Below are 26,479 nucleotides of genomic sequence, written 5' to 3' on the forward strand. Positions count from 1 at the left end.
TACTCCCCTTTACACCATGTCGCCCCAAAGATCGTACAACACTCCCCAACGTACTTGCCAAAGAGGCCAAAGGCGCCAGAAAGGCCAGAAACTATGGGTTTTACACCCCCTATATAAGAATCGCCAACATCCCCTTGAGACGTCCTTGTCCTGTGCAGGTCCCTGCAAGTAATTGTGTAAAGATGATAACTAACTGTGTGGTTTTTCCAACATTTTGTGTTTGTACTTGAGACCTGGCATTGGACTTTTTATTCTCTCAGACCTGATAGCGATCCCAGACTTTGGCCCTGGTGCAATGGAGAACTGGGGGCTGATAACATTCCGAATGAGCTCCCTGTTGTACGACGATGTCTTGACTCCAGTCAAGAGCAAGGAGCGGATCGCCTCTACCGTCGCACACGAGCTCGCTCATCAGGTTAGTGGTTGTCCTCTGTACCTGCCAGGTGATGAGATTCCACAAGGAAAAGGTTCCACATGAGAATTGATGGATGAGATGCCACAAGGGAATCGCTGTGGCTGTATCACAAAACCCTTGGTCTCGGTGATGCGAGACAAGTTAAAATAATCTAAAGTTAATAAAAACAGTTTTGACATGTGTCACTTCCTGTTCGCCTGCCAATGTCTCTCAGCGTTGATTGGCGCCACCGTCGACGGTGGCTCGAAGAAATTGCCGTTTTAAATATCCAATAGTAAAAAAAACGTTGAAGCGCTGAATGTGGGACTTTTCGTGTGGGCTCCATGGACTACAACGCATGAAACGATGCCATACATTTAGGGGGCTGCATTTGGTTTCTCAACCCCTTTAACTGTAACAGCCGGTATATTTAAGGTCCACACATTGTCCACACATGTGTTACCCAAGGCCACTGTACTTCGTGGAACACAAGGGTTGCAAGGTCGGTGTGGTCATAATAGGGGCAGAACACCAGCGTTCTTTTCAGCGTTTGTTCATCCTCAAAGCTCTGCTCACAGCCAGTGAGGTCAATAGTCAGTGATCATAATAACTGGGGCGGAATGCACATGTTCTACCCGACCTGTCCTCAGAAGTTGGGCCGTAGTCGGTTTAAAGAGTTGTCCTGATAACGAGGGAGAAATAGACGGTGCTTCTATGGGGAAGAAACGTTTCCATAGAAAAAGGGTCACAAAGTGAGGATGCTGTATAAACGAGTGTCATATTAAAGAGTGTCATAATGACAAGGTCATAATAACGAGTGTCATAATAACGAGAGCATAGACTGTTCTACTGTATGTGCAGGTAACTAGACAAGCTTCTTTTTTTGCAAAGGATTCCAGAAATTCCAAATGTTCCTTACAATAAAGAAATGGCTTTTTTAGTGTAAATAGTGTCTGTAACAAAAAAAAAAAAGAAGAAAAACACACAGGAAAGTGAATGAAAGGTAGTACAGACCTGCATGCAGCTTGATTTGCATTTCCGAAACATCCGACATGCCTGCGTGCTTCTCCTTCACGCAGTGGTTCGGCAACCTTGTGACAATGGAGTGGTGGGACGACCTCTGGCTCAACGAGGGCTTTGCTACCTTCCTCGAGAATGTTGCCTTGGATCACATAGGGAAAGAATGGGAAGCCATGGCCACATTTCCTTGCACCACTACACAGCCAGCCCTGGACCTCGATGCACTGCGGGCCTCCCATCCCATTTCTGCCAGCGTTCACGACCCTGCTGACATTGATGCTCTGTTTGACTCCATCTCTTACAACAAGGTAAGGTAACACCTTTCCATCTGGTAAGCTATGCACTGGGGCCCATTTACAATGACGTGATGGTATGCAGAATGTGTTCATTATCCACCTTTCCACGGTAGTGTTGATTTTTCTATCACATTGATTATGTTTATATCCTTGCAAGTGAAAATGATGTCTACATTAAGGACTCCACCAGAAGGCAACAAACATCATGAAATAGCGCAAAAGAGCAAGGGCAGGCAGGACAGGAGTCCTGTCTTTTCTTATTTGTCGCTGTTCCTTAGCCCATTTCATTAGGTTTAGTTTTCCCCATTTTTTAGGGTTATACCCGATTACACCAGATATTTATCCCCAAAATTCAAATAGGCAAAAGCGAGTATTAACTCGATGTTTCTTCGAAAACTGCTGGGACCCGGGGGATCTAAAGTCATCACAACTAATACAGAACTTTGGAAACTTTGTTGTAAATGCGTAAATATGCTCGTACAAACTGTCAAAGTGGATACCCTCTGCCTTTTAGATGCATGGGCTAAATATTGATACTCTGCATCTACTGGTGCGTCATGTGTATTGTGCCGAGTAAACCCATGACTGCCACCTGTTTCAATCCAGTTCAATTTTAATTGGGTTGAATCAGGTTCAGTTCAACCCGATTACACCCGAATTATTAAGTAACATGTGACGCGATATTTACCCTCGATGTTGCTGAGAAATATAGCCCGAAAGAAAAAAAAAAAAACTGGCCCTAATTACGTTGGACGTTCCCCAACTTGCCTAATTTGTCACTTTAACACAGGACAATTCACAACTTTCAAACCGGTTTGTTCTCACAGAACAACCAAACAAACAAACATACTGGCATATACTACAATTTACATTTTACAACATTTAATTTACAATTGCAAATTCCTTCCTTCCATTCCCCAAAAGCCCCTTTTCCCTGTTGGAAGGAAAAGGGGAAAGGCAAGTTCGAGCAGTCCGAAAAAAGTCATTTTGCTTCAAAGTCAACTTTACTAGAAGGCTGGAAAAATTTGTCGATACTTTCCTCACGATACTTTCCAGCTCTGCGTGATAACATCAGCTTCTATTTCCCGAAGCGACATTTCGTCACTGTACACAAACGACGGCACAACCATCATCACCATTCTGTAGGTCGACTTCACCTAACGCACGCGGGGGGTTTAGGTGAAGCTCGCTTTACAGAAGCGTCGCGCGGGCGGACAGCAGTGCTGGGCCTTTTAAGTCATGCCGTTGGCCGAAAATGAAGACGCTGTGGGAATACGACAGGCCTCTTCTGCTCGGAGGAATTGAAAATGAAGAATCATTGTCTACTTTCTTGCCTCAATATTTTAGTTGGTAGAATTGTTTAGACGAGTTGGTTAGAGAAGTGTACATCAACATGATCTTCACTGCACTGGTCAACCAGCACTCTTCAGCCTACATTCTATTCACCTTCTGGCAGCTTACATCAATTCCACAATAATTTGAATGTCGTTTAGTCATTCAACTCCTGTTCTTGTTTTCTACTTGAGTTCACCAAGCAATGTCAAGTTCACCGAGGAAAGGTTTGGTTCCACAACGGTGTAACATAAACACAGACAATTCGTGATATCCTGGCAAGCCTCAGATGTCCAGCTTCTGAGGCAGATGAGCTCCATGGTACAACTGCATGGAACGTCCAAGGGAATATTCCCCAAAATGTCCCTTAAGACAACAAAATTAGCCACTTAAACAGTACAGTAAAACCTCCCCTTAGGGACACCTCTTCTAGACGATCACTCCCCTACTTTGGACAGCTGGGTCCCCAGCAAGCTTTACTGCTCTTACTTAAATACTTCTAGGTATACCTGTACCTTACCTGTGCACTTACCTGTACCTCTCTTCAATACCTTGCTCCCATGGGTGTGTGTCTACGGATGTTTCACTGTACATGCAAGTGTTTACGTCCTTCTAAAAACCACCATGTGCAATATGATGTGACTATGGCACATGTTAGACTGCCACCTTCCTCTGTTACAGGGAGCTGCTGTAATTTACATGCTGCAAAGTTTCTTGGGATCTGACCCTCTCAAGATGGGACTTACGCACTACTTAACCAACTACAGGTTCAAAAATGCCCGCACGGAAGACCTCTGGGATGCCTTTACCAACGTAAGCTTGTCCTATTCCCCATGACCACAATGGTTTCTAGGCAATTTGGCATTTATTCAATACAGTCTGGTCTTAAGGGACGGCGCACCAGCTCTCCGTCCCCATGCCTCTTCTCTGGAGCGTGATTTACGCTTTTTCTCGAAAGCTAATCGACAGATATTAACACTGGTGGTCTCATTGGAAAGAGGAAGCCGAGATGGGTCAGTCAGGCCATGACTTTACTGTAATTTTTCTGCCGTTACTGTCACAAGAGAGACACACAATTCTTCTGTTGGAAGCCCCTACTCTTTAATTTTACGTGGTAGTGTTTTCGGCTTCACAGGTGGCCCAACAGGTGGGTCTACTTACTGGGGCAATTATGTTAATAGGCTGTGTAGCTGTTTCAGGACATCCACAGGTCACGTGTGAAACAAGCAAATTAGCATCCTGCCTCGGCTTTGCGATGAACATCCTTTAGCTTCATAACGGCAAACCTGGAGTTTAATTTTCACTTAGACTGTAGACTGACGGGAAGACTTTTTCTGACTGCAGCGTAACTCGTAGACCTTTAAGTTTTGTGTCCTGTGAAAATAAAAAAATAAAAAAATAACGTCCTACCCTCTTCCCTTAGCTTGTGGGTTTGTAAATATTGCGTAGACCTCACAGTGTCTGAATCAGAGGTTAGCACAGCATAGGAAAAACCCTCGAATTCGGATATTCGCACACCCCTGCTTCAGATACTTTAAATAAGTATCAACTTCAACTTCAGGAATTTAATTTGTTATCTTCTTCCGCTATAGCAATAAACAAATATACACAATGCTGTCCGCAGATTTATTGATCTTTAAAGATATTACGTTGCAAGTTCACAAGCACTGATACGTGCGTAATCTTATCCATATGCTCATCATGGGTATCCTACGTCAGTTGTAACACTTATGTGAAGACACAGTGTTAAGAAATTACATATGAGTGGTGCCCATAATGCTTGAAATCAAGTGAGCTAGCGGTTGCAGGCTTGCAGCATGCAATTGCCATGGTGGAGGCACTGCACTGTAACCGTTTCTCGTGGTAGATGTAAACGTGCAGACAGCACCAGTGTGGCAAGTAGGTGAACCAAGTGTGGTACAGCTTTTTCTTGGGAGCTTTTAGGCTTAGTAAATAATGCATGGAAGCCTAGGTTCTGGTTAGAGTCATAGTGACTCTACTTCTGGAGTCTGGGCTGACTGTTTGGCGATCTATGCCCTCTGCTATGAGAGCAGAAATGTGTTTCTTCTGTAGCACTACAGTGAAACCCGCGTATAACGATATTGAGTGTAATCGCGAATTCCATCATTATACAGGGTACATCGTTAAACGAGCGCTGACCTATATAGCGCGTCCCCGAAAAGTCGCGCGGCACCCCGCGTGTAGCAAAAGAAAAAGAAAAAGATGCTTAAAAAACGCGAAGCTGTGTGACATCCACTGGCTTGGGAAAACAGCGATCAGAACTACGTGGAGGAAGCCGGAAACATTGCAGGACAACTTCTGGCAACACTACACGTCACCATTCCGCAAGTCGGCTTCACCTAACCCCTGCGTGCTGTAGGAGAAGCTCGCTTTAGAACACTGTCGCAGGTGGAAAGCACGTGCTAGGCGTTTCGAATCATCTCGCGAATTTGAGCAGCATTGGCCAAATACGGAGGCACAAAAGCGTTACCGCCTACCTCGTTCACTGACAGGAAAATGAACAGTCGCTGTCTATTTTCTTGCCTCAATTTTTATTTAGGTTTAATTCCTTTGATGTGAATTTCGGGTGATACGAATTTTTTCAGCTACCTCGTGAGATTCGTATCATCGAGATTCTACTATATCTTATCGCGGCGAAAATCGCCCCGAGGTTACGCGCACGAGAGAGCGTCCAACATCGTTATACGAGTACTCAGAACTGCGGTCTCCATCGCTATACGCGGGTCGTTTCCCCATAGAAACAATGTATATTTTGACGGTAAAATCATGAACCATCGTTTTACGGGGGATATCGTTATACGCGATATCGCTATCCGCGAGTTTTACTGTACAAAAGAGCAGTAACTAGGAGTTGCTGTAGCTGCTCTTGGATGCCTTTTTTTTTTCCCTAGGTGACATCAGGGCAGTTGAATGTTGAAGAAGTTATGAATACATGGACTCGTCAGAAGGGCTACCCACTGATACAACTGAAGGTGTCTGGTGGACGCCTGTGGGCCAATCAGACACGATTTCGTCTGGTGGGTGATGAAAGTGATGAAGCAACCACTGACGACCTCTCTGAGTTTGGCTACAAATGGTTTGTTCCCCTGACGATCATGACAGATGCCAACCAAACATCCCAGCTGTATTGGATGAACAAGACAGATGGTGAGGCTCCAGGATGAGGCCACAACCCAACCTAACCTAACTTTAAACTGTGCCACATCATAACTAGGGCCTGACTTTTTCGTGTTTTATTTTTGGCCAAATTCGGGGTGTAAATATCGGGTGATATTTTTCATTCGAAAATTCGAGTGTATTCGGGTTAAATCCCGTTACGGAATATTCTGTCATCAGGAATTCGGGTGATTTTTTTTTTGTTTAATAAAAATTTGTCTTAACATGGAACTGATGTTTAGCAATGTTATCAAACTTTATTTTAATGCACGCTTATGAGTGCGCCACGCGACCCGGATGTTTTCGGGTAGATTCGGGTTAAACCCGAATTTTACAGATTTTCGTTCGGGGGGTAAATATCGGGCGGATACGGGTTTAACCCTAAAAAGTCAGGCCCTAATCATAACACACTCCCGTTGTCCTTGCAGTTCAAATTCCATTTGACGGAACGGCAAAGTGGATCAAGGCAAATACCAACCAAACTGGGTTCTACAGGGTGAACTATGAGAATTCTAACTGGGAAGCTCTTATTGAACAGCTGAACACTGACCACGAGGTAAGAAATTCAGTTTCGCATCGGAATGAAAATTGCAGTATTAAGATAGTAGAGTTCTGCAGGTGCTCTCTGCTTCAGACAGAGGTGGTCTTCTTGATGATGCATTCACCCTAGCCAGGTAAGTTAGTAATCATACTTCTGCTGCTACAGTAGCTGGTACAACATAGGCTTAATGTACTGTCGGGGACACGGTTAGCTAAAGTCGCCTGTCAGTACTTCACCGTCCTATACTACCTATGTTGCGTTTGAAAATGTTGTGCCAATACAGTCGCCGTCCGATTTTTCGGACTCTGCGGGGATCGCGCTAGAGTCCGAATAATCGAGCAGTCCGAAAAAAACGAAAAAAAACGAATTTCGCTTCAAAATAAACTTTACTAAGCTCTAGTAGGCTGGAAAAATTTGTCGGTGCTTTCCTAACGCGCTCCCAGCTCTGCCTGATAACGTCAGCTTCTATTTCCCGAAGCGACATTTCGTCACTGTAAGTACACTGACAAAGGCACCGCCGCACCGCTGTCATCAAGTCCGCAGGTCGGCTTCACCTAACGCATGCGTACTGTAGGTGAAGCTCGCTTTACAGCGCGACTCGCGGGCGGACAGCACGTGCTGGGCCGTTGGCCAAAAACGAAGACGCAAAAGCGCTACGACAGACCTCTTCTACTCAGAGGAATGGGAAATCAACAATCATCACTGCCTATTTTTTTTCCTCAATATTTTAGTTGGTTGATTTCTTTTGATACGAATTTCAGATGATACCAATGTTTTCCATCACCCCATGAGAGATATTCGCGAGTTGGGCAAACAGAGTCCGAAATATCGAGTGACGGAGCTGCACGGCGTCCGAAATTTTTGACGTTCTTATACATCACCTCTATGGGACCCGCGGCCGTTCCGCAAACGAGTCCGCAATCGAGCATGTCCGAAAAATCGGGGTCCGAAAAATCGGTCGGCGACTGTATTGCATTTGAAGGTGAACCATGTGATGCACGTGTTTATTACTCGAAAGAAATAGTCTTGCGACACCTAGAGATTTGAGATGAGATAAGCCAGGGAGTGCTGATTTTAGACAACCGTGTCCACTACAGAACATTGACCGGGATACGTATGTTTCCTGGTTACATATATTTTTTCAAACTGTGGTTTCAAATCCAGTTTTATGATAGAAGCTGTAAAACAGGGTAAAATAGGGCTGTATCAAGTAAAGAGATGATTTAAGGTAAGAAATAAAAGAAAGCACCTCTCGCACTTCTGATGCAATGGGGGACGCAATGCTGAGTGCAAAATGTTTAGCGTTTTTGAGGGGCCTGTAGACTGAATTTGCATCTTCTTTGCACTTCTGATGCAATGGGGGATGCAATGCTGAGTGCAAAATGTTTAGCATTCTTGAGTGGCCTGTAGACTGAATTTGCATCTTTGCACTTCTGATGCAATGGGGGATGCAATGCTGAGTGCAAAATGGTTAGCGTTCTTGAGTGGCCTGTAGACTGAATTTGCATCTTCTTTGCACTTCTGATGCAATGGGGGATGCAATGCTGAGTGCAAAATGTTTAGCATTCTTGAGTGGCCTGTAGACTTCAATTTGCATCTTCTTTGCACTTCTGATGCAATGGGGGATGCAATGCTGAGTGCAAAATGTTTAGTGTTCTTGAGTGGCCTGTAGACTGAATTTCTGATGCAATGGGGGATGCAATGCCGAGTGCAAAATGTTCAGCATTCTTGAGTGGCCCGTAGACTGAACTTGCATCTTGACGAGTTCCGTTTTCAGATACTTTTGGTTCATATCATGAGTAATGTTGATGCATACCGGGCTCTTCTGACCCTCCGTGAAAGCCCCCCGCGTCACCATGATTGCACGCTGCTCTTGTACTTTTTATGCGGATATGTTTACTAGGGCATGTAATTCTAATTTCTACTCTTCCTGACACTTTTATTTTTCGTGTTCTTGTGTACTCCTGTAAGCAGTTTGAGTTTGAGGCTCTTGAGAAGCGTTTCTTTGAAAAGTTTGGGTGTAACTACAGGTTTTCCCGGCGACTTTAATCCAAGTGCCAGCTAAATTAATCCACGCCCCATAAAGTTTGCATGGCACATGGATTAATCCCGATGGCGCTTGGATTAAAATCGGCTTGAAAACCTGTAATAACCGCACACGCTTCTGTAGGTTCAAGTCTGTTGTGTTACTATCAGGTACATATTTTCATATAAGTACCTACAAATTTTTAGAAATTAAGATCATACTTAATATGTGCGAAACAAAATTTTCATGTGAAATCGCATTGTCTTACCTTTCGTGAGTGTCAAGCTACACCAGCCTCTAGCCTTCGTGCATTTGTCATGTCAACAAAAGATGCAACAGATACTATGAACAAGAAACAGCTTCGTGTGAGCTGGTAAAGACACAGTGGTGCCAGACGAAAGGCTATATCGTTAAACAAAAAATAATAATTGTTACGCTGGCAGATGGCAAGCGTGAAAGCGTACATGTGCCTCTGCGTAGGACTGGGGAGCTGGCAGTGCCGCTGACCATGAACCTCACCAAGTATTTGAGCAAAGAGCGTCACTTTGCGCCATGGGCCACAGCGTTGCCGCATTTCTTCGACCTCTGCAAGCTGGGTTGGGACAGCCCTTGGCTGCCACACGTCAAGGTAGGCCAGCCCGAAATACGACGCCTTATTTTCCTTCTCAGTGTCTACTCCCTGTTCACGTTATTTAGTTCTGAATACAGTCGTCGACCGATTTTTCGGACCTCGATTTTTCGGACCTCGGTTTTTCGGACCTCGATTTTTCGGACCTCGATTTTTCGGACCTCGATTATTCGGATCTCGATTATTCGGACTCGTTCGCGGAACGGCCGCGGGTCCCATAGAGTTGATGTATAAGAACGTCCAAAATTTCGGACGCCGTGCAGCCCCGTTGCTCGATATTTCGGACTCTGTTTGCCTGACCAGCGAATTTCGCTCTTGGGGTGACAGAAAATATTGGTATCGTCCGAAATTCGTATCGAAAGAAATCAACCAACTAAAATATTGAGGCAACAAGATAGGCAGTGATGATCGTTCATTTTCCATCCCTCTGGGTAGAAGACGTCTGTCGTAACGCTTTTGCGTCATTGGTTTTGGCCAACGGCCCAGCACGTGCTGTGCTGTCCGCCCGCGAGTCGCGCTGTAAAGCGAGCTTCACCTAAAGCACGCATGCGTTATGTGAAGCCGACTTGCGGACTTGATGACGGCGGTGCCTCTGACAGTGTACGTTGACGAAATGTCGCTTCGGGAAATAGGAGCTGATGTTATCAGGCAGAGCTGGAAGCGCGTTAGGAAAGCACTGACAAATTTTTCCAGCCTATTAGGGCTTAATAAAGGTCATTTTGAAGCGAAATTCGTTTTTTCGGACTGCTCGATTATTCGGACTTTTGCGCGATCCGCGCCGAGTCCGAAAAATCGGACGGCGACTGTACATATATATGGTTTAATTATCTGGGTTTCAGTGTAGTCAGTCTTGCTTACTGAGGGATCTACATTTGTTCTATAATAGTTTGTTTGGTTTAGGTAGTGTGTCTAACCGTGTTAGCTGGCGAAACGTTTTGACGCATGCACCAAAATGAGTGACACGTGGGACGCCACGACCCAAGAACAGCGTGTCCGAAGGAAAGAAGATATAATAACATAAGTCAAATACAGTCATGTCTCGCTTATCCGGACTTCAGATATCTGGAAAACTCGTGATCCGGACTATATTACTGGGAACGAACCTGCTGGTAGAGCCCTGCGCTGATGCGATTTTCGGCATCCGCATCCGACCCGCATCCGCGCACAGGTTATCCGTATCCGACCCGCATCCGCGGCATACACAACAGTCTACGTCCGTATCCGATCCGCAAAATCCGCATGTTTTCGAAGGATGCGTAAAGACCGCCGGAAGCATAGGCATAATTTTGGATGCCTCCATTCTGTCACGGAAGGACTCACGACGACAAGCAAAGGTAAGCCTTTTAACAAACGCGATAATGGATAGGCTTCTGGAATGCGTGGAACGCTTCCTCGTCGGTGCTCGCGCGGTTCGAGATGTCAGAAAACCTCCTGTTCCGTCTTGGGCGTTAATAGTCAAAGGTGAACCTCAGCATGCGCTCGTTGTCGGCGCGCAATACAAATAGATTGCTGTTGGAAAAATTACAGCATGCGGTATATCCGCATCCGAACCGCTACCGATCCGTTGCCTTCGCATCTGCATCCGATCCGCATCCGACCTCGCGCCATCCGCATCCGATCCGCACACCGCAGAAAGTGCTAAATTTTCATACGAATCTGCAAGTATCTTGCGGATATCCGCTTCCATCCGCCATGCCCATTGCCCACAAAGCCCACAAAAAAAACTCGGGATACAGTGTTTTGAAGACAGTCTTGTGGCCCACCAAATCACATACTTTTTACGTTTCACACTAAGTTACTTGTGCACCGAGGTATGCAAGTGTGACTTAATACTGCCTAGTATTTTCATTGCTTTTGAGGTGCCTTTATTGAAAATGGAGGACATTTCCAGGCTCACATTCTTGAAGTCCTGCGTCCAGTGACGGAAGATTTGGGCTGGAAGGACGAAGGTTCACTCCTGCAAAAGTAATTTACTTCCTTAATAAAATTGAAACGTGGTAGCTACTTCCTTAAATCGGTTACAGTGGGGACCGTTCATAGTCAGTCACAAAATGGGAGTCCATATCTGTTATAAGTGATTAGCTATGTCACCATATACAGTTGTAAAAGCACAGGCAAACAGGATTAGTGAATCTGAGAATAATGTGCATTCTACAAAATAACAGTCGAATGATATAACATTGGAATTATGCGTGAAATAACATTTTATTACCCAAAATAACAGAAAACATAACGTGTAAAATAACGTGTCTGCGTTGTTTGCTTCCAATAATGCAGCACAATGTCGATGGCAGTCTGTTCAATATTGTGAAGCAGTGCAACCACGTCGACAAGTGTGGAGGCACACTCTTTAAAACTTCGGAACAAAAGTAAAAAATGTCCTGCGTGGATGTCATATTTCTTCATGGATTGTTCAAAGTCTGTTAATAATATTTAGGTGCCACTGGTCTTTAAAGCGATTGCTTTGCCCTTGAGAAAATTCACAGTATGGTATACCTAGTGCCACCGCGAGTTTTTACGTTTATACCGCGAACGTTTATACCGCTATGCTATACGTGGCTATAAACGTTCTGCACTCCTTATGACTAGAGCCTGAAGTTTTAGGGTTTAACCCGATGCTTCCCAGAATTTGCACCCCGAATTGAAGGTTGCCTCTTTAGGGTGAAACTCAATTTTTACCCGGCGAACTGCCCTCACTGGGACATCTGTAGAAAGTTACTAACTTAATTAATTGTTTTGCATCAAATGCAGTTACATCACCGTTTGTACCAAACCCGTACAGTTGGTTTGAGTAACTGGGCCCGATTTCTCCCCGAATTTAGCATACTGGAAGTTTTTCCACCCGAATTCGCATGAATTTAGTGCACATGTTTATTTATCCGATTTTTTTTTCACCCCAAATTTAGAAAAAAATATTTCCCGAAAACTTCAGGCTACAGTGAAACCCGCGTATAACGATATTGACGGTAATCGCGAATTCCATCGTTATACGGGGTACGGCCTAAATAGCGCGTCCCCGAAAAGTCACGCGCCGCGCCGCGTGTAGCAAAAAAAAAAAAAAAAAAGAAAAACCCGCGAAGCTGTGTGACATCGCACTGGCTTAGGAAAACATCGGCCAGAACTCGTGGAGGGAACCAGGGAACATATCAGGACAACTTCTGGCAACACTACACGTCACCATTCCCCAAGTCAGCTTCACCTAACGCCTGCGTGCTTTAGGAGAAGCTCGCTTTAGAACACTGTGGCGCGACTCGCGGGTGGAAAGCACGTGCTAGCCCTTTTGAATCATCTCGCGAATTTGAGCAGCATTGGCCAAATACGGAGACACAAAAGCGTTACCACCTACCTCTTTCACGGACAGTATTGGAAAATTAACATTCGCTGTCTATTTTCTTGCCTCAATTTTTATTTTGGTTTAATTCTTTTGATGTGAATTTCGGATGATACGAATTTTTTCTGCTACCCCGCGCGATTCGTATCATGGAGATTCTACTGTATCTTATCGCGGCGAAAATCGCCGCGAGATTACGCGTACGGGACAGCGTCCAACATCGTTATACGAGTACTCGGAACTGCAGTCTCCATCGCTGTACACGGGTCGTTTCCCCATAGAAACAATGTATATTTTGACGGTAAAATCATGAACCATCGTTTTAAGAGCGATATTGTTATACGCGACATCGCTATCCGCAGGTTTTACTGTATAATTATGACTTCCTCGGTTTCTTTGTTGATGCAGGAAGCTACGAGCAGAGGTGCTTTTGAGTGGATTGTCATTGGGTGACGAAAAAGTCTTCGCTGAAGCCACAAAAAGGTTCTATGCGTGGACAAATGGAAGTCAGTAAGCACAGTTACTTTGACTTACTTTTGCTTGCTCTATGAACTGTCTCGATTTAAGTTACTACATGGAAACCTTCTTGGTGCTTTGGAAGTTCTTCACCACTGGAGGATTGGTGCATTACAAACCGAAAATGCTGTAATAGATGGACACGTGCAACATGCAGTGCAGATATGTCTACCAGATTCCACTTACGCGATTTGATTAATTGCCGTAGTATGTGGCTAGTCTTTCTGTGCAAATGGTGGTATGACTGAAGAATGCACGAACAGTGAGAGTAATAGACACGTTTAGGTTTGAATGTGTTCTGTGCAGAGAGGTAGTGGCAGCACCAACGGATATGTTTATATACGAACTTTTCACACGTACGTTTATTATGAGCCTTTCACGCTAAATAAGGAAAATTTCTTCCTTACCGTGTTCGCTCACCTGAGATCTCTCAACGTTTTTTGTATCGGGTAACACTCCTGCTGTACGTCGCCTTTTTTTGTACGATTCTTTTTTTTTTCGTGCCCCCAATCCTCTCCAACAAGAATTTGTATTTCCTCCTCACCACCTTTTTTGTTCCCTTTCTCTGATGTGCGTCAGTATGAATATCTGTACTGAGTGTTAAATTTATCGCACCGGATGAAGGACGGACGCCGTCCGAAAGCTAGTGTTTTAGTAAAGTAAACTAGTTTAATGTTTCCATCTCACTAAATACTTATCCACTTGCGAGTGCTAGACTTTTCACATTTTTGCGTGTTAGCATCCTAAGAAATATTTCGTACTTAGCATGAAAGGCATACAAAGCCCATATGATTGTTCAACAGGAAGGGGGTGGGGGTGGGGAATATACCTTTATTAAAAGTAAAGGTGACGTGGTGCATTGTGCAAGCATAACTGTGGCAGATATTGTGCATAAGAAACGCTGCATACAGTAAGCAAAATGTACACACGTGAACGTGTGAATCTTTAAAAAAATCTGCCTTATAAGAAGTAATACTACAGGTTTTTCCGGTGATTTTAATCCGAGTGCCAGCTAAATTAATCCACATGCCATGCAAACTTTATGGGGCATGGATTAATTTAGCTGGCACTTGGATTAAAATCGCCGGGAAAACCTGTAGACACCCTCTCCTATCTCTCTGCATGAAATGGATGTGACACCCTTGCAGGCATGAGCTCCAGAATCTTTAACAAAAATCTGCCTTATAAGAAGTAATACTACAGGTTTTTCCGGCGATTTTAATCCGAGTGCCAGCTAAATTAATCCACATGCCATGCAAACTTTATGGGGCATGGATTAATTTAGCTGGCACTTGGATTAAAATCGCCGGGAAAACCTGTAGACACCCTGTCCTATCTCTATGTGTGAAATGGATGTGACACCCTTGCAGGCATGAGCTCCAGAAGCTTTAACAAAAATCTGCCTTATAAGAAGTAATACTACAGGTTTTTCCGGCGATTTTAATCCGAGTGCCAGCTAAATTAATCCACATGCCATGCAAACTTTATGGGGCATGGATTAATTTAGCTGGCACTCGGATTAAAATCGCCGGGAAAACCTGTAGACACCCTCTCCTATCTCTATGCGTGAAATGGATGCGACACCCTTGCAGGCATGAGCTCCGGGGAGGCCTGCCTGCCTTTCGACGACCCTGGAGACCTAACACGTTTCCTCTCGCGTTCAATAAACGTTAATGAGCCATATCTTTTCATTGTCACAACACCACAATCGTGAGCACCCTGCGTTTTTCCCCCTCCTACATCCGCAGGGTCCCTGCTAATCTGAAGGACATAGTTTACCGTGCTGGAATAATCCGTGGGGGCCGGAAGGAGTGGAATTTTTGCTGGAGCAAGTACGTGTCATCCCAAGTGCCCTCAGAGAAAGCTCTGCTTCTTCATGCTTTGGGAGCCAGTCGTGACATGTGGCAACTGAATCAGTGAGTGGCAACGAGTATTTTCAATGTGTATGCCTTCAATCATGTTTTTGTGTAAACATTAGTGCTCCACAGTTTAATTGTCTATGTATGCTTAAACACAATACACTATACCAGGGGTGCTGACACTTAAAAAACACAAGATGACAACACAGGGTATAAATTCCTGTACCTGTATAAATTGCTGAGGTTGCCCGTTTGGCTAGTCTGGTTTTCTGACTGTTTCGTGTTTTTCCCAAAGTGACAACGATGCAAATTGTAGGTTTTATCAGGTTTGACCCTAAACAGAATGCCCTATGTATGTTAGAGGCATTTTGGAAGAGGCTGGGAGGCACAACTTGCAAAGTGCTGGCAGATGAAGTGGGAGGGGCCTGTTCATAACTACAGTGCATGTGTTCGTGTAAACTGCTGAAACCACTGTAAGCATAACATTTGGAGTTGCACTGGCATTAGTATAAGTGATTATGAATGCCCTGATGCACCCTCTGTTCCTTATTTGAAGTCATTCACAAGACAAAGAGCACAGCACTTTTGAATTAACCATAGTTCCGAAACAGGAGACATCAAATTAATAATGACATTCATGAGGCAAACATCTACATTAATTTTTTAATTGAACGACTACATGCATTTAAATAGTGTCTAGAAATTCACCGTTTAGAAGTTCCGTACTTTGTCAGCTTTCTTAAGAGTGATATTTAGCACCAGAACTTTGTTAAATCATGTGCCACACTTAAAAGCTATTCACTCAGGTAGAAGTTGCATCATTTATCAAAAATCGGAACAGTAAAATGGAAGAAAGAGTAAAACAATCTCTAACAACAACATTATGTTTCAAAAGTGGATAGCTACGTCAGAAATAGGTATGCATTGTATCTGATGTAAACAAGGTGGATTTCAAGAACAAGACTCCAGTATACAGGGTGTTTCACGAAAAATGAGCCAAAGTTTAAAAAATAGAATGGTTCATTGCACACCAAAAAGATGGACTCCATAGTGTTTCCAGTGGTGTGAGGATACTCAGACTATTTTTTGTTTTGTAATTAATTAATTAATTACAAAACAAAATAGTTGGGTTAACTAATTAATTAATTAATAAGTGAAATTAATTAGTCAATTAATTAATTGACATTTTGACTTGACATTGACTCCTGGCCCGTCAGTTTTTTGCAAACCCGAGAGTTAGTCTTTGGAGCCGGGAAAAAAGGATGCGTTAGAGGTACAAAGTTGCAATCAACATGTTTCGTGTCGGTGTATCACCTGCTACGACTTTCTCATTGATATTTTGGCTCTAATCCTTATAAATAAACAACTGACTAATTAAGTTTACTAATTAATTAATTAATTAATTAAAAAAAACTAGTTTGAGTATCCTCACGCTACTGGTAACACTATGCAGTCCGTCTTCTTGGTGTGCGATTGAACCATTCTATTTTTAAACTGTGGCTCATTGTTCGTGAAACACCCTGTACATCAAATTTTTCTCTGAACGTATCAACAGCTGAGCCATGGGCCTTGTGCAGATGCTTTTTCTCCCTGGTAGGGTAAGAGACATGAGCCAACCAGGAAAACATACAGGAAACATCCAGTTTGGCCATTATTCTTTTTGTCTGATGTTGGACACTGCAAGTGGGGTGAACTGGAACATCAAATGTTGTTCACTAGAAGGAATACAGGCATGCTTTACAGATCATAAAAATTAACAAGAAGAAACGAAATATGTCAGCCGTCGAAAGAGCGGACACCAGCGGGAACGAACCACTCACTGGTCGAGGGCGCTTACCACTACGCTACACTGGCATATACTTTCCAGCGACTTATCAAGGGGCCCATACTGAGCTCATCGGACATGCACTCACCCTTTCCACGTTCGTTCCTCCTGTGTTGTGTTCGTCATCGTGTGTTTTCAGCCTCAGAGCTGTTACTTTCCACAACAAATACATTTATGCCCAAGCATTACACCTCGATGGCACAGAAGACGACATCCTAAACAGGATAAGAGCGACCACAGCACGTGCAGGGAACATATCAGGAAAACTTCTGGCACCATTACGCGTCAGCATTCCGCAAGGTGGCTTCACCTAACGCATGGGAGCTTAAGGAGAAGCCCGCTTTAGAAACCGCGTGGAAACCGCGCGCTGGGCCTTTTGAATCATCTCGCAAATTTCGGCAGCATTGGCCAAAAACGAAGAGACAATCGTTACGACCGACCTCTTTCACTGACAGTAATGGAAAATGAACAGTCACTGTCTATTTTCTTGCCTAAATTTTTATTTTGGTGTAATTCTTTTTATACGAATCTCGGATGGTACGAATGTTTTCCGCTACCCCGTGAGATTCGTATCATCGAGATTCTACTGTACTATCGTCCTGAAGGCCCAATCTTTAACAGAAACGTAACATCTTTTAACAGCTTCTGCACACGTTTTTCAAGTCGACTTGTTAATATGCCTCGCGTAATTTGCGTATCCCCGACCTTTGCATCATTTTTTGGTAAAAAAAAGTGCGCAAATTATGCGAGTAAATACAGTTTTCAAATCATAATTCATTTCACTGCGTTCCGCTCAACATTCTGTTTTGGAATGTCACCGTGCAGGTTCCTTCAGTTCTCGCTAGATCCCGAAAAGATCAAAGCGCAAGATGTGCACACGGTGATTGGTGTGGTTGCAGAAAACCCTATTGGCCACCTTGAAACATGGAGGTTCTTACGACAACACTGGGATACCATCTACAACCTGTAAGTTCTTCAGGGGTGAAATGTGCAGCCACAAGGACAGGCTTGTCTTGTTATGGTGACGGTGTCATTATCATAGTTCTATTCATAGTTAGACCCTGAAGTTTTCGGGTTTTATTTTTTTCCAAATTCGGGGGGGTAAAATTCAGGTCAGTCACTTGATGTCGAAAATTCATGCAAATTCGGGCGGAAAAATTACCATCAGACTGAATTTGGGGATAAATCGGGCTCTATTGTCGAACAAATGTTTGTTGTACAGCCTATCCAGAGTATCAGACGTTGAGATCAACCGTGTATTTTGTGAAAAATTAGTATGTCATTGCCGTGAGGTGCCTAGCTTAGGTGCAGTTTTGCGGGTAGAAATCGGGTTTAACCCCAAAAACGGTGAACCTCGATTCGGGGTGCAAATTCGGGGAAAAATCGGGTTTAACCCTAAAACTTCATGGTCTATTCATAGTCCATAGTTCATCATGACTACTGTCATACTTTCATTCACCTTTTCAAGACTCTTTGAAGCTCCTGACATTCAGTGAGGACATGGTGCACACTTCAGCCATGTTTGCATGATAACCACAGAAGCATGTTGAATACAATTTTCGAAATAGATCCTCCCATGCATATTTTGGCCAGTTAGCTAGAAAAATGTATCATATCCAATCCGTTACGTAGATGTGGATCAAGATTCAGAGTTGTTACTTTGTCATAGTTCATGACCAATGACAGACAAGCTGTTTCTGCCAGACATGTTACAGTGATAGTCAACCTGAAGTATAACGAGACCCTTGTGTTTTTGGGTTTTATATTTTTTGCAAACTGTGCAATTATAATCAGGTTGGGTTTTAGAAGCTATAAAACTGTAAAGTCTTGAGGTGCAATAAAATCCGGCATATCAAGTGGAAGAGCAGATTTTCTTCCGAAAAAGGAAAACCCGAACACATAGGTAGTAGTTAGCATCGAGTGTGCTGTATTCACTTTTTACCCTCGCCTTTATCAGTAGCTGAGTTTGAGCTTCGGTGAGTTCGGTCCTTAGATTTTTCCGGGTTTTACTTGAAGTGACGTTGATGAAAATCCACGGGCAAATACAGATTTACTGGGTTTCACCCCAAAAAACAAAGTTCTAATTCAGTCAAACAGCATTCATAAAGATGGTTATTATAGGCAAAAGCTTGTGTGTGAATACAAGAGAGTTTTCGCTTTGCCTCATGTATTTTACCCTTGCCTTTATCAGTAGCTGAGTTTGAGCTTCGGTGAGTTCGGTTCTTAGATTTTTCCGGGTTTTACTTGAAGTGACGTTGATGAAAATCCAGATATCCAGATATCCAAATACAGATCTCCTGGGTTTCACCCCAAAACACAAAGTTCTAAGTCAGTCAAACAGCATTCATAAAAATGGTTATTGTAGGCGAAAACTTGTGTGTGAATACAAGAGAGTTTTCGCTTCGCCTCATGTATTTTACACATTCGTTTAAATTTTGTGCAGATTCAAGGAGACTACATTCTCATTGGACAGCATCATATCGGACGTAGTGTCTCGGTTCACGACTGAGTACGACTACGAAGAGGTGAGTAGTCACCATTTGTGGTTCGCAATAAGCGAATATGATTCTTGCCTCCTTGCTTTCCATTGGAAATTGGATGTTAGTTTATTTCTTGTTTGTGCGTGCAAATAAATGTATGTTCAAAGGAGCAGTGAAATGACATATAGGAATGTTCAGAACCCCCTTAATTACCGCATTTTCTCGCACATAATACGAACGCGCGTATAATACAAGGTGCAATTTTTTTACCCCTGTCCAAAAAATCAGTTTTGACCTGCGTACACAGTCAAACTCCTTTACAACGAAACTCAGGGGACAGCAAAAAAAATTTGCAGTAAAGGTATTTTCGTTAAAAAGGATGTTCATTATTGGACCTATAGGTCTCCAGCGGGACTGCAAAAAAATTTGCTGTAGTGGTATTTTCGTTAAAAAGGTGTTCGCTATAAAGGAGTTTGACTGTAATACGAGGTGTCATCTTCCCACTCCTAACCAAGACAATTCAATTTAGGCTTACAGGCAGTGTCATACCGCAATGTACACACTTAAAAAATTCTTTAATTATGAAAGTGACGGTGAAACATCACGTACTGTTTCTTTCCGCATCACTGGCACTGTCAGCTTCTGACGACTTCTTGTCACTCATCACTTCATAACCTTTTCACGGACTTCCTTCTTTCATTTTTCTGAGGAGTTCAGGGGTTTCTAGCACGTATCTGGACCAAAGAGCTCTTTCACGTGCCGCAAGTCAGGCATGATAATTGTTTTTGTGCAAGATGTGTTCCTTGTGCCTGCTTCATGTGTCTCATGCAACGTGCCACAGCCAGGAATGAAAAAAAAAAAAAAAATATTGAGAGGTCTTTCACTGTTCCCTTATCATGGTGCTTTAGGCTGGTTGGTTGATGCCGTCAAAATAGACTCCTGCGTTTAAGGATTTTATGTTCTTTTTGAAAGTCTGGGGGAATAAAAAAAGATACTCCTATTTTATTTCAGAAGCTAGAAAATAAGGTACAACTGGGCTATATATTGAGTAAATAATTTTAAACAAGTGCTTTTTGTATTTCAAATGAAGACGAGATGCCGAGCAGCTGTGCTGAATGCGCAGCGCTTACCATTCTCTGGTCCCCGTATATTGGTGGCAGAACTTACACTTCAGCACCCTTGTTTTTATTTTATGGGAGGAGGTTTTTACTGAGTACAGTCGCCGTCCGATTTTTCGGACTCGGCGGGGATCGCGCAAAAGTCCGAATAGTCGAGCAGTCCGAAAAAACGAATTTCGCTTCAAAATAAACTTTACTAAGCCCTCGTAAGCTGGAAAAATTTGTCGATGCTTTCCTAACGCGCTTCCAGCTCTACGTGATAACATCAGCTTCTATTTCCCGAAGCGACATTTCGTCAACGTACACTGTGAGAAACACCGCCGTCATCAAGTCTGCAAGTCGGCTTCACCTAACGCGTGCGTGTTTTAGGTGAAGCTCGCTTTACAGCGCTGTAGCGCGACTCGCGGGCGGACAGCGCGTGCTGGGCCGTTGGCCAAAAAAGAAGACGCAAAAGCGCTATGACAGACCTCGTCTACTCAGAGGAATGGAAAATGAACAATCATCACTGCCTATTTTTTTGCCTCAATATTTTAGTTGGTTGATTTCTTTCAATACGAATTTGGGATGATACCAATATTTTCCGTCACCCCGAGAGAGAAATTCGCGGGTTGGGCAAACAGAGTCCGAAATATCGAGCGACGGAGCTGCACGGCGTCCGAAATTTTGGACGTTCTTATACATCAACTCTATGGGACCCGCGGCTGTTCCGCAAGCGCGAGTCCGAATAATCGAGCACCTCCGAAAAATCGGGGTCCGAAAAATCCGACTGTATTTACATATTCCACACATACATCTTTCAGGTGAAAGGTTTCTTCGCAAAGGTCGACCTCAAGGCTGGAAAGATCGCGTTGGAGCAGGCGTTGGAACGTGTCCGTGCTAACATCTTCTGGAAGAAAAATATCGAGAAGCACATGCAGCTCTGGCTCGAGCAACAGCCGTTGCAAGTGCGCTAACCCCACTGGGCTCGCCATACTCACGGTTGTCTGGTCAACTTTTTAAAAACTTTTTTTCGAAGTTGCTGCCACTAGTTCTCCCTGAACCACAGGGATCCGGGTAAGACGTTTCGGGGCCCAATCTTTTTAACGGACCTCCGATTTTATGATTTTACAGGACGTTTTCTTTCCTGCGATACATCGCATACATTTTTTTTTTTCTTTTACCAGCGTCTCACATTTTGCTGCACCAATCGCAAGATCCCCTTCCCGTTGCAACATATCTCTTTTTGTGTCACTTTTTATTGACTTCGCTGCTATATTACTTGTGTGTGTGTGCAGTTCTGGTTGTGCAAGAGGTGGTAGAGGCAAAGAGGTGCAAAAGCTTCACTTTCCTCAGCTGTTGTGTTTTGCAGTGCTATCTTGATGGTACAGTTTCCCATATGGCATGATTTTTCTTTACATGTCATGTCAACGGGGTCCTTTTCTCTTTCTCACACGTACTGTTTTCCGTGCAGCGCAGCTTTTCCCAGTGTTCTCTAGAAAGTTGCACCGGCATTCGTGGGAGACGTTTTATAATCTCAGCAAAAGCACGTTGAAGATCGTACGACAAGCATAATTGCGCAGTCAGTGAATGTGCTGACAAAAGCCTTAAAGTGGCTTAATGAATCTCATGGCTTTTATGTTGAATGAGAGCGTTTGGCAGCACCCTTACTCAGTGAATACTGAGAAGATATTAAGTTTATTGGTGATGCAAGCGAAGCTTTCTGTTATGATTCTGTGTTTTATAATCTCAGCAAAAGCATGTTCAAGATCGTACGACAAGCATAATTGCGCAGTCAGTGAATGCGCTGACAAAAGCCTTAAAGTGGCTTAATGAATCTCACGGCTTTTATGTTGAATGAGAGCGTTTGGCAGCACCCTTACTCAGTGAATACTGAGAAGATATAAAGTTTGTTGGTGATGCAAGCAAAACTTTGTTATGGTTGTAGCATGCTGTTTATTTTTATATACCATGTGTCAGGAGTTTTATTATTTTTATGAATCTCTGCTACTGTCTGTATTCATGGTTTATTGAATCTCAAGCTGACACAGCCAGTGTTCTCATCAAGAAACAGCCCCCTGTCATGTCTAATAGGGCGTAAGACAGTCATTCGCTGAGAGGAATCTTGCTTGTTGGCACCATATCTTTCGTCCAATAGAAAGGAGTCAGTTGCAGGGTACTACATGTCATTACATAAACATCCAATCATGTGCGGTGCACACCCGCGATGTGCCAATACCATATGTGGTACTCTTCCCCCGATGCAACTTTGGTGAATTAGGATTTTTGCTTAATTTGATTGCGTTAAAGAGTACAGGCATATACCCATGTACTTCAGGGCTTAAATGAGGCTACTAACGAATAGCTAATAGAATTTTTGGTTTACTTGCAGTTTAGTTGATCATTGCTTTATTGCAACTTTGTTATCTAATTCGAATGAATGGCCCACAGGCATGTTTTGGCATGCTTTGCTGCTTAAAAACTTAGCCTGGAGTCCCTATAACAAAAAGAAAAGAATAGGAAATCTGAAATTATGTCTCAGTTGCATAAGAATATGCATTTGTTTGGTTTACTTGCAGTTTAGTTGATCATTGCTTTGTTGCAACTTTGTTATCTAATTCGTATGAATTGCCCACAGGCATGTTTTGTATGCTTTGCTGCTTGAAAAATTAGCCTGGAGACCCTATGACAAAAAGAAAAGAATAGGAAATCTGAAATTATGTCTCAGTTGCATAAGAATATACGTTTGTATATCAGAGTTGAATATGCTCAGCAAAGTGTGCACATGTTCAAAACTGCCATTTGGGCGGATTGGTGAATGCTGTGAAGTGTGCATATACCATACAAACCAGGAGGGGAGGAAAGCAGAGGTGAGGCTCACACGGGCAAGGGGGTGAGGCTCCTCGTCTCATAGTGCCTCGTCAACGCCATTTCACGCATGTCACTGCCCTCCGGGGCACGCTTTCAGATACGTACCTTCAGCTGAAATGGCAGCAGGCTGTCACAGACTACTCTTGCAACCAAAGGAGACCGTGACTTGGATAGTTCTTCTGCAGGTTTGAGAATTCAATCTTTTCAGGTACCATATTCACACAGCTAGCACACCGTTTGACCCAAAAACCTGAGCGTCATAGCGTGAGTGCATTCATTACGCGAGGAAATATGTACTGGAACACTTGTCTCAAAGTATACTCGGGCCTGGCATCGGGGTTGCTCGCATTGCGGTGGCATTCCGACGTGCAATACGGGCCGATAATGCTGCTCGAGTCATGCAGCGTTAAATACACGGGTAAATATGGTAAGCTCTTCGGCTTCTCCAGGTGGGGTTAAACGCCAGTCTACGTTATGGACATCACAGGAGCTTTCAACGGATTATGGAATAGTAGAAGGGAAATACGGGCCTAGGAGCCCTTCAGTATGTTCTCGACTTTGTTTGATAATGATGTAGATGTGAATATATATCGCGTATTAGTAGTGTACAGCAAATGTTTTTCTTTTTTTATTGTTGTTGTTGTTGTTTAACTTTCGACTGGCGTTGTGAATGCAACAAAAGCTCATGAAACCCTTCTTTTGAGCATGCTGTTTACTGACGAAATCCATCCTTTAAAAGTACTAAAAAGACAGACAGACACACACAGTGTAGTGGGCGAAAAAAGCACAAATCTAGCGCTCACCGGTGTGCTTTATTCGCGTGTGTATGTCTAAGGATTTTTTCGCTTTCAACGATTACTTCCAAAGCTCACTAGTTCCGGGGTTTATGACACTTTAATGTACAAACGTGTTTAATTTGGAGAAGTTGGCAGATTCAGAGGCATAGCAATCTTCAACACAGTGTGTACTCGCTAGCATGAACATATGGGATGTGTCGTTGACTCGACGCTTTTGTAGTAACACGGGTGTCTCAGAGGATCTGATTTTATCCCATCAGTATTTTGTCATATACCCTTTCTGCTACTAGCAGATATATGCTTAACTTCACATCAATTTCAGTTCTGTACTTGAAATTCGATATGAATAAATTGGATAATCTACGATGTACAACTGAGCATAGCCAAATGAGAAAGCTGCAGCTAAAACCATGCTGTATTTACTACAGAGCTGTACTCTCTTATCTATCTGATGATAAAAATAGGTACAGTACACTCTCGTTGTAGCCAAGTCAAGAGGACGGGAAAGTAATTTGTCATAAGTAGGAATTCGTCATAAGTGGGAATTCGATAAAAGTGGAAGTGCCTCAAAAACGGTGACAGTAGTCTCGGAAGTGTGCTGAAACGCCCAAAACAAGCATTCCATCAAGAGAAGAAACATTGGGCTGAGATCATTGGCTTCCGTTTCATTTTTTTGAGTTATAAAAACAACAGGATAGAAACGAAGAAAGACGTAAGCTGAGTTTGCCATACTCTCTAAAACAGGAAGTTCACCGTCCAATACGCTCGGAATCAATCCAGGATGATACCTTGATTTGTCGAAAATGAGAGGCATATGCCCCACTTCCCCGCCAAATCTGAATTGATTACCGAATTATTCGGCTCATTGATTGGCGTAAAGTAGCCAATACGCTCTTCGCACTAAGCGGAGACGGTGGCAGTACACTTCAAATAATTGGCTCCGAAACGCATTCATTTCGACCGGGACATCATGAAGCTTTGAATGAAGCGATAATTCAGCAACAGCATATCATTATAACTAGAGTTTACAGTACTAACATATATTGTAAATACGGCACTACGTGTTTATACTTCGCAATATTAAGCAGAAGAATACACTCTTGCTTGAGATGCACACTTTATTTATCTGTTACGTGCACAGTAATAATTATAGTATGGTTGAGATGCATATGTAAAGCTAGAACAGTGCTAATGTATTCAATCAGGTCCATCAATTATCAGTAATGTCTGGATAGTAGCTGAAATTATTAATGACTAGATCATTATTGACGATTATAGCGAAGTTAAGTTTCGTGACTAATCTATGTTATCTGAATGTACATTGCTCGCAAAAACATGATGGCAGCTGAACTGCAGGTTGGAGAAACAACAACTCAGTAGAACTGTATTGCCCTTGAGGAAGGGAATTATATGTATTGTTAACGTGCACTGACAAGCACCTCTTGTGTTTTATTGCACATGTTGCCCAGTTGTTGTGCCATTTCCTTTTCGTATTCAAGATACCAAGTGAGTGAGTTATGTTTGTTAGTGCAATTTGTAGCTTTTATAACTTTTACACCGAAGGAGTTTGCTGTGCAAAGGGACCATGAAGAGAATCTCTGTGGTTAGAATAATGGCTCTTAATTGGTTCACGCACGCAAATAGCGACGAATGTCCGCCCAAAGCGCCCCCTACAAGCGACCTGACGCGATCATTCCAAGTCAGTCCACCAATGAGGTGTAGTTTTTATGTCACGCCGACAGCAGTTGTTTCTTTGGTTGTTGATTTTAGTGAATTAGCTTCTTATTCTAACCAGTGTTTATGTTCTTACTCCACATGATGAGTGCACTGGCTCCCAGGAATGCATTAAAGGTGCTTGCAGGAGGTTTTGAGGATCTCTTCATGCTCCCTTTGGGCCCATGTTGTGAGCGTCAAGTTCGTTTCTGTGTGTCCTACTACATATCGGCTTCTTATTCGGTTGACACACACGCGAGAAGAAGAGTGATTAAGCCAAGGAAAAGTGTTGCCCATTTGCCAGGTGCAAGTGCGTCATGGAGTATCTACTAGTTTACTTGTGGGAAGACAAGAAGGGGCATTTGTTCTGAACCGAATAAATCACTTGGCAACGGCATCGCAGGAATCTGTTTTACGCATTTCGTTTGAGGTTAAGGACCAGCACGGTACACTAGTATTCGAAATCCTTTACTCCCTCGTAGTATGCCGCCCCGCTGGTATAATTCATTGCATCATGCACGAATTGTACTGCACGTGCAGGCAGGGTCGGGGGGGGGGGGGGGTGACAGGAGGGTGGTG

General features: G+C 43.3%; 1 protein-coding gene across 2 annotated transcripts in view; it reads left to right on the plus strand.

Annotated features, from left to right (window-relative positions):
* LOC135386252 (glutamyl aminopeptidase-like) overlaps nt 1–22,843 on the plus strand; it is a 48,223-nt gene extending 25,380 nt beyond the window's left edge. For both annotated transcript variants that reach the window (XM_064616060.1, XM_064616061.1), the window contains exons 4-16: nt 261–415; nt 1,474–1,722; nt 3,724–3,855; nt 5,955–6,210; nt 6,648–6,775; nt 6,838–6,893; nt 9,267–9,414; nt 11,306–11,379; nt 13,154–13,255; nt 15,010–15,177; nt 17,771–17,911; nt 19,389–19,470; nt 21,344–22,843. In XM_064616060.1, coding sequence (XP_064472130.1) covers nt 261–415; nt 1,474–1,722; nt 3,724–3,855; nt 5,955–6,210; nt 6,648–6,775; nt 6,838–6,893; nt 9,267–9,414; nt 11,306–11,379; nt 13,154–13,255; nt 15,010–15,177; nt 17,771–17,911; nt 19,389–19,470; nt 21,344–21,496 — 1,844 coding nt within the window. In that variant the 3' untranslated portion in view covers nt 21,497–22,843. The remainder of the gene's footprint in view (nt 1–260; nt 416–1,473; nt 1,723–3,723; nt 3,856–5,954; nt 6,211–6,647; nt 6,776–6,837; nt 6,894–9,266; nt 9,415–11,305; nt 11,380–13,153; nt 13,256–15,009; nt 15,178–17,770; nt 17,912–19,388; nt 19,471–21,343) is intronic.
* Nucleotides 22,844–26,479: the final 3,636 nt, after the last annotated feature.

This window comes from Ornithodoros turicata, chromosome 2, assembly GCF_037126465.1.
Source record: "Ornithodoros turicata isolate Travis chromosome 2, ASM3712646v1, whole genome shotgun sequence".
In the NCBI taxonomy this organism is placed as follows: Eukaryota; Metazoa; Arthropoda; class Arachnida; order Ixodida; family Argasidae; genus Ornithodoros; species Ornithodoros turicata.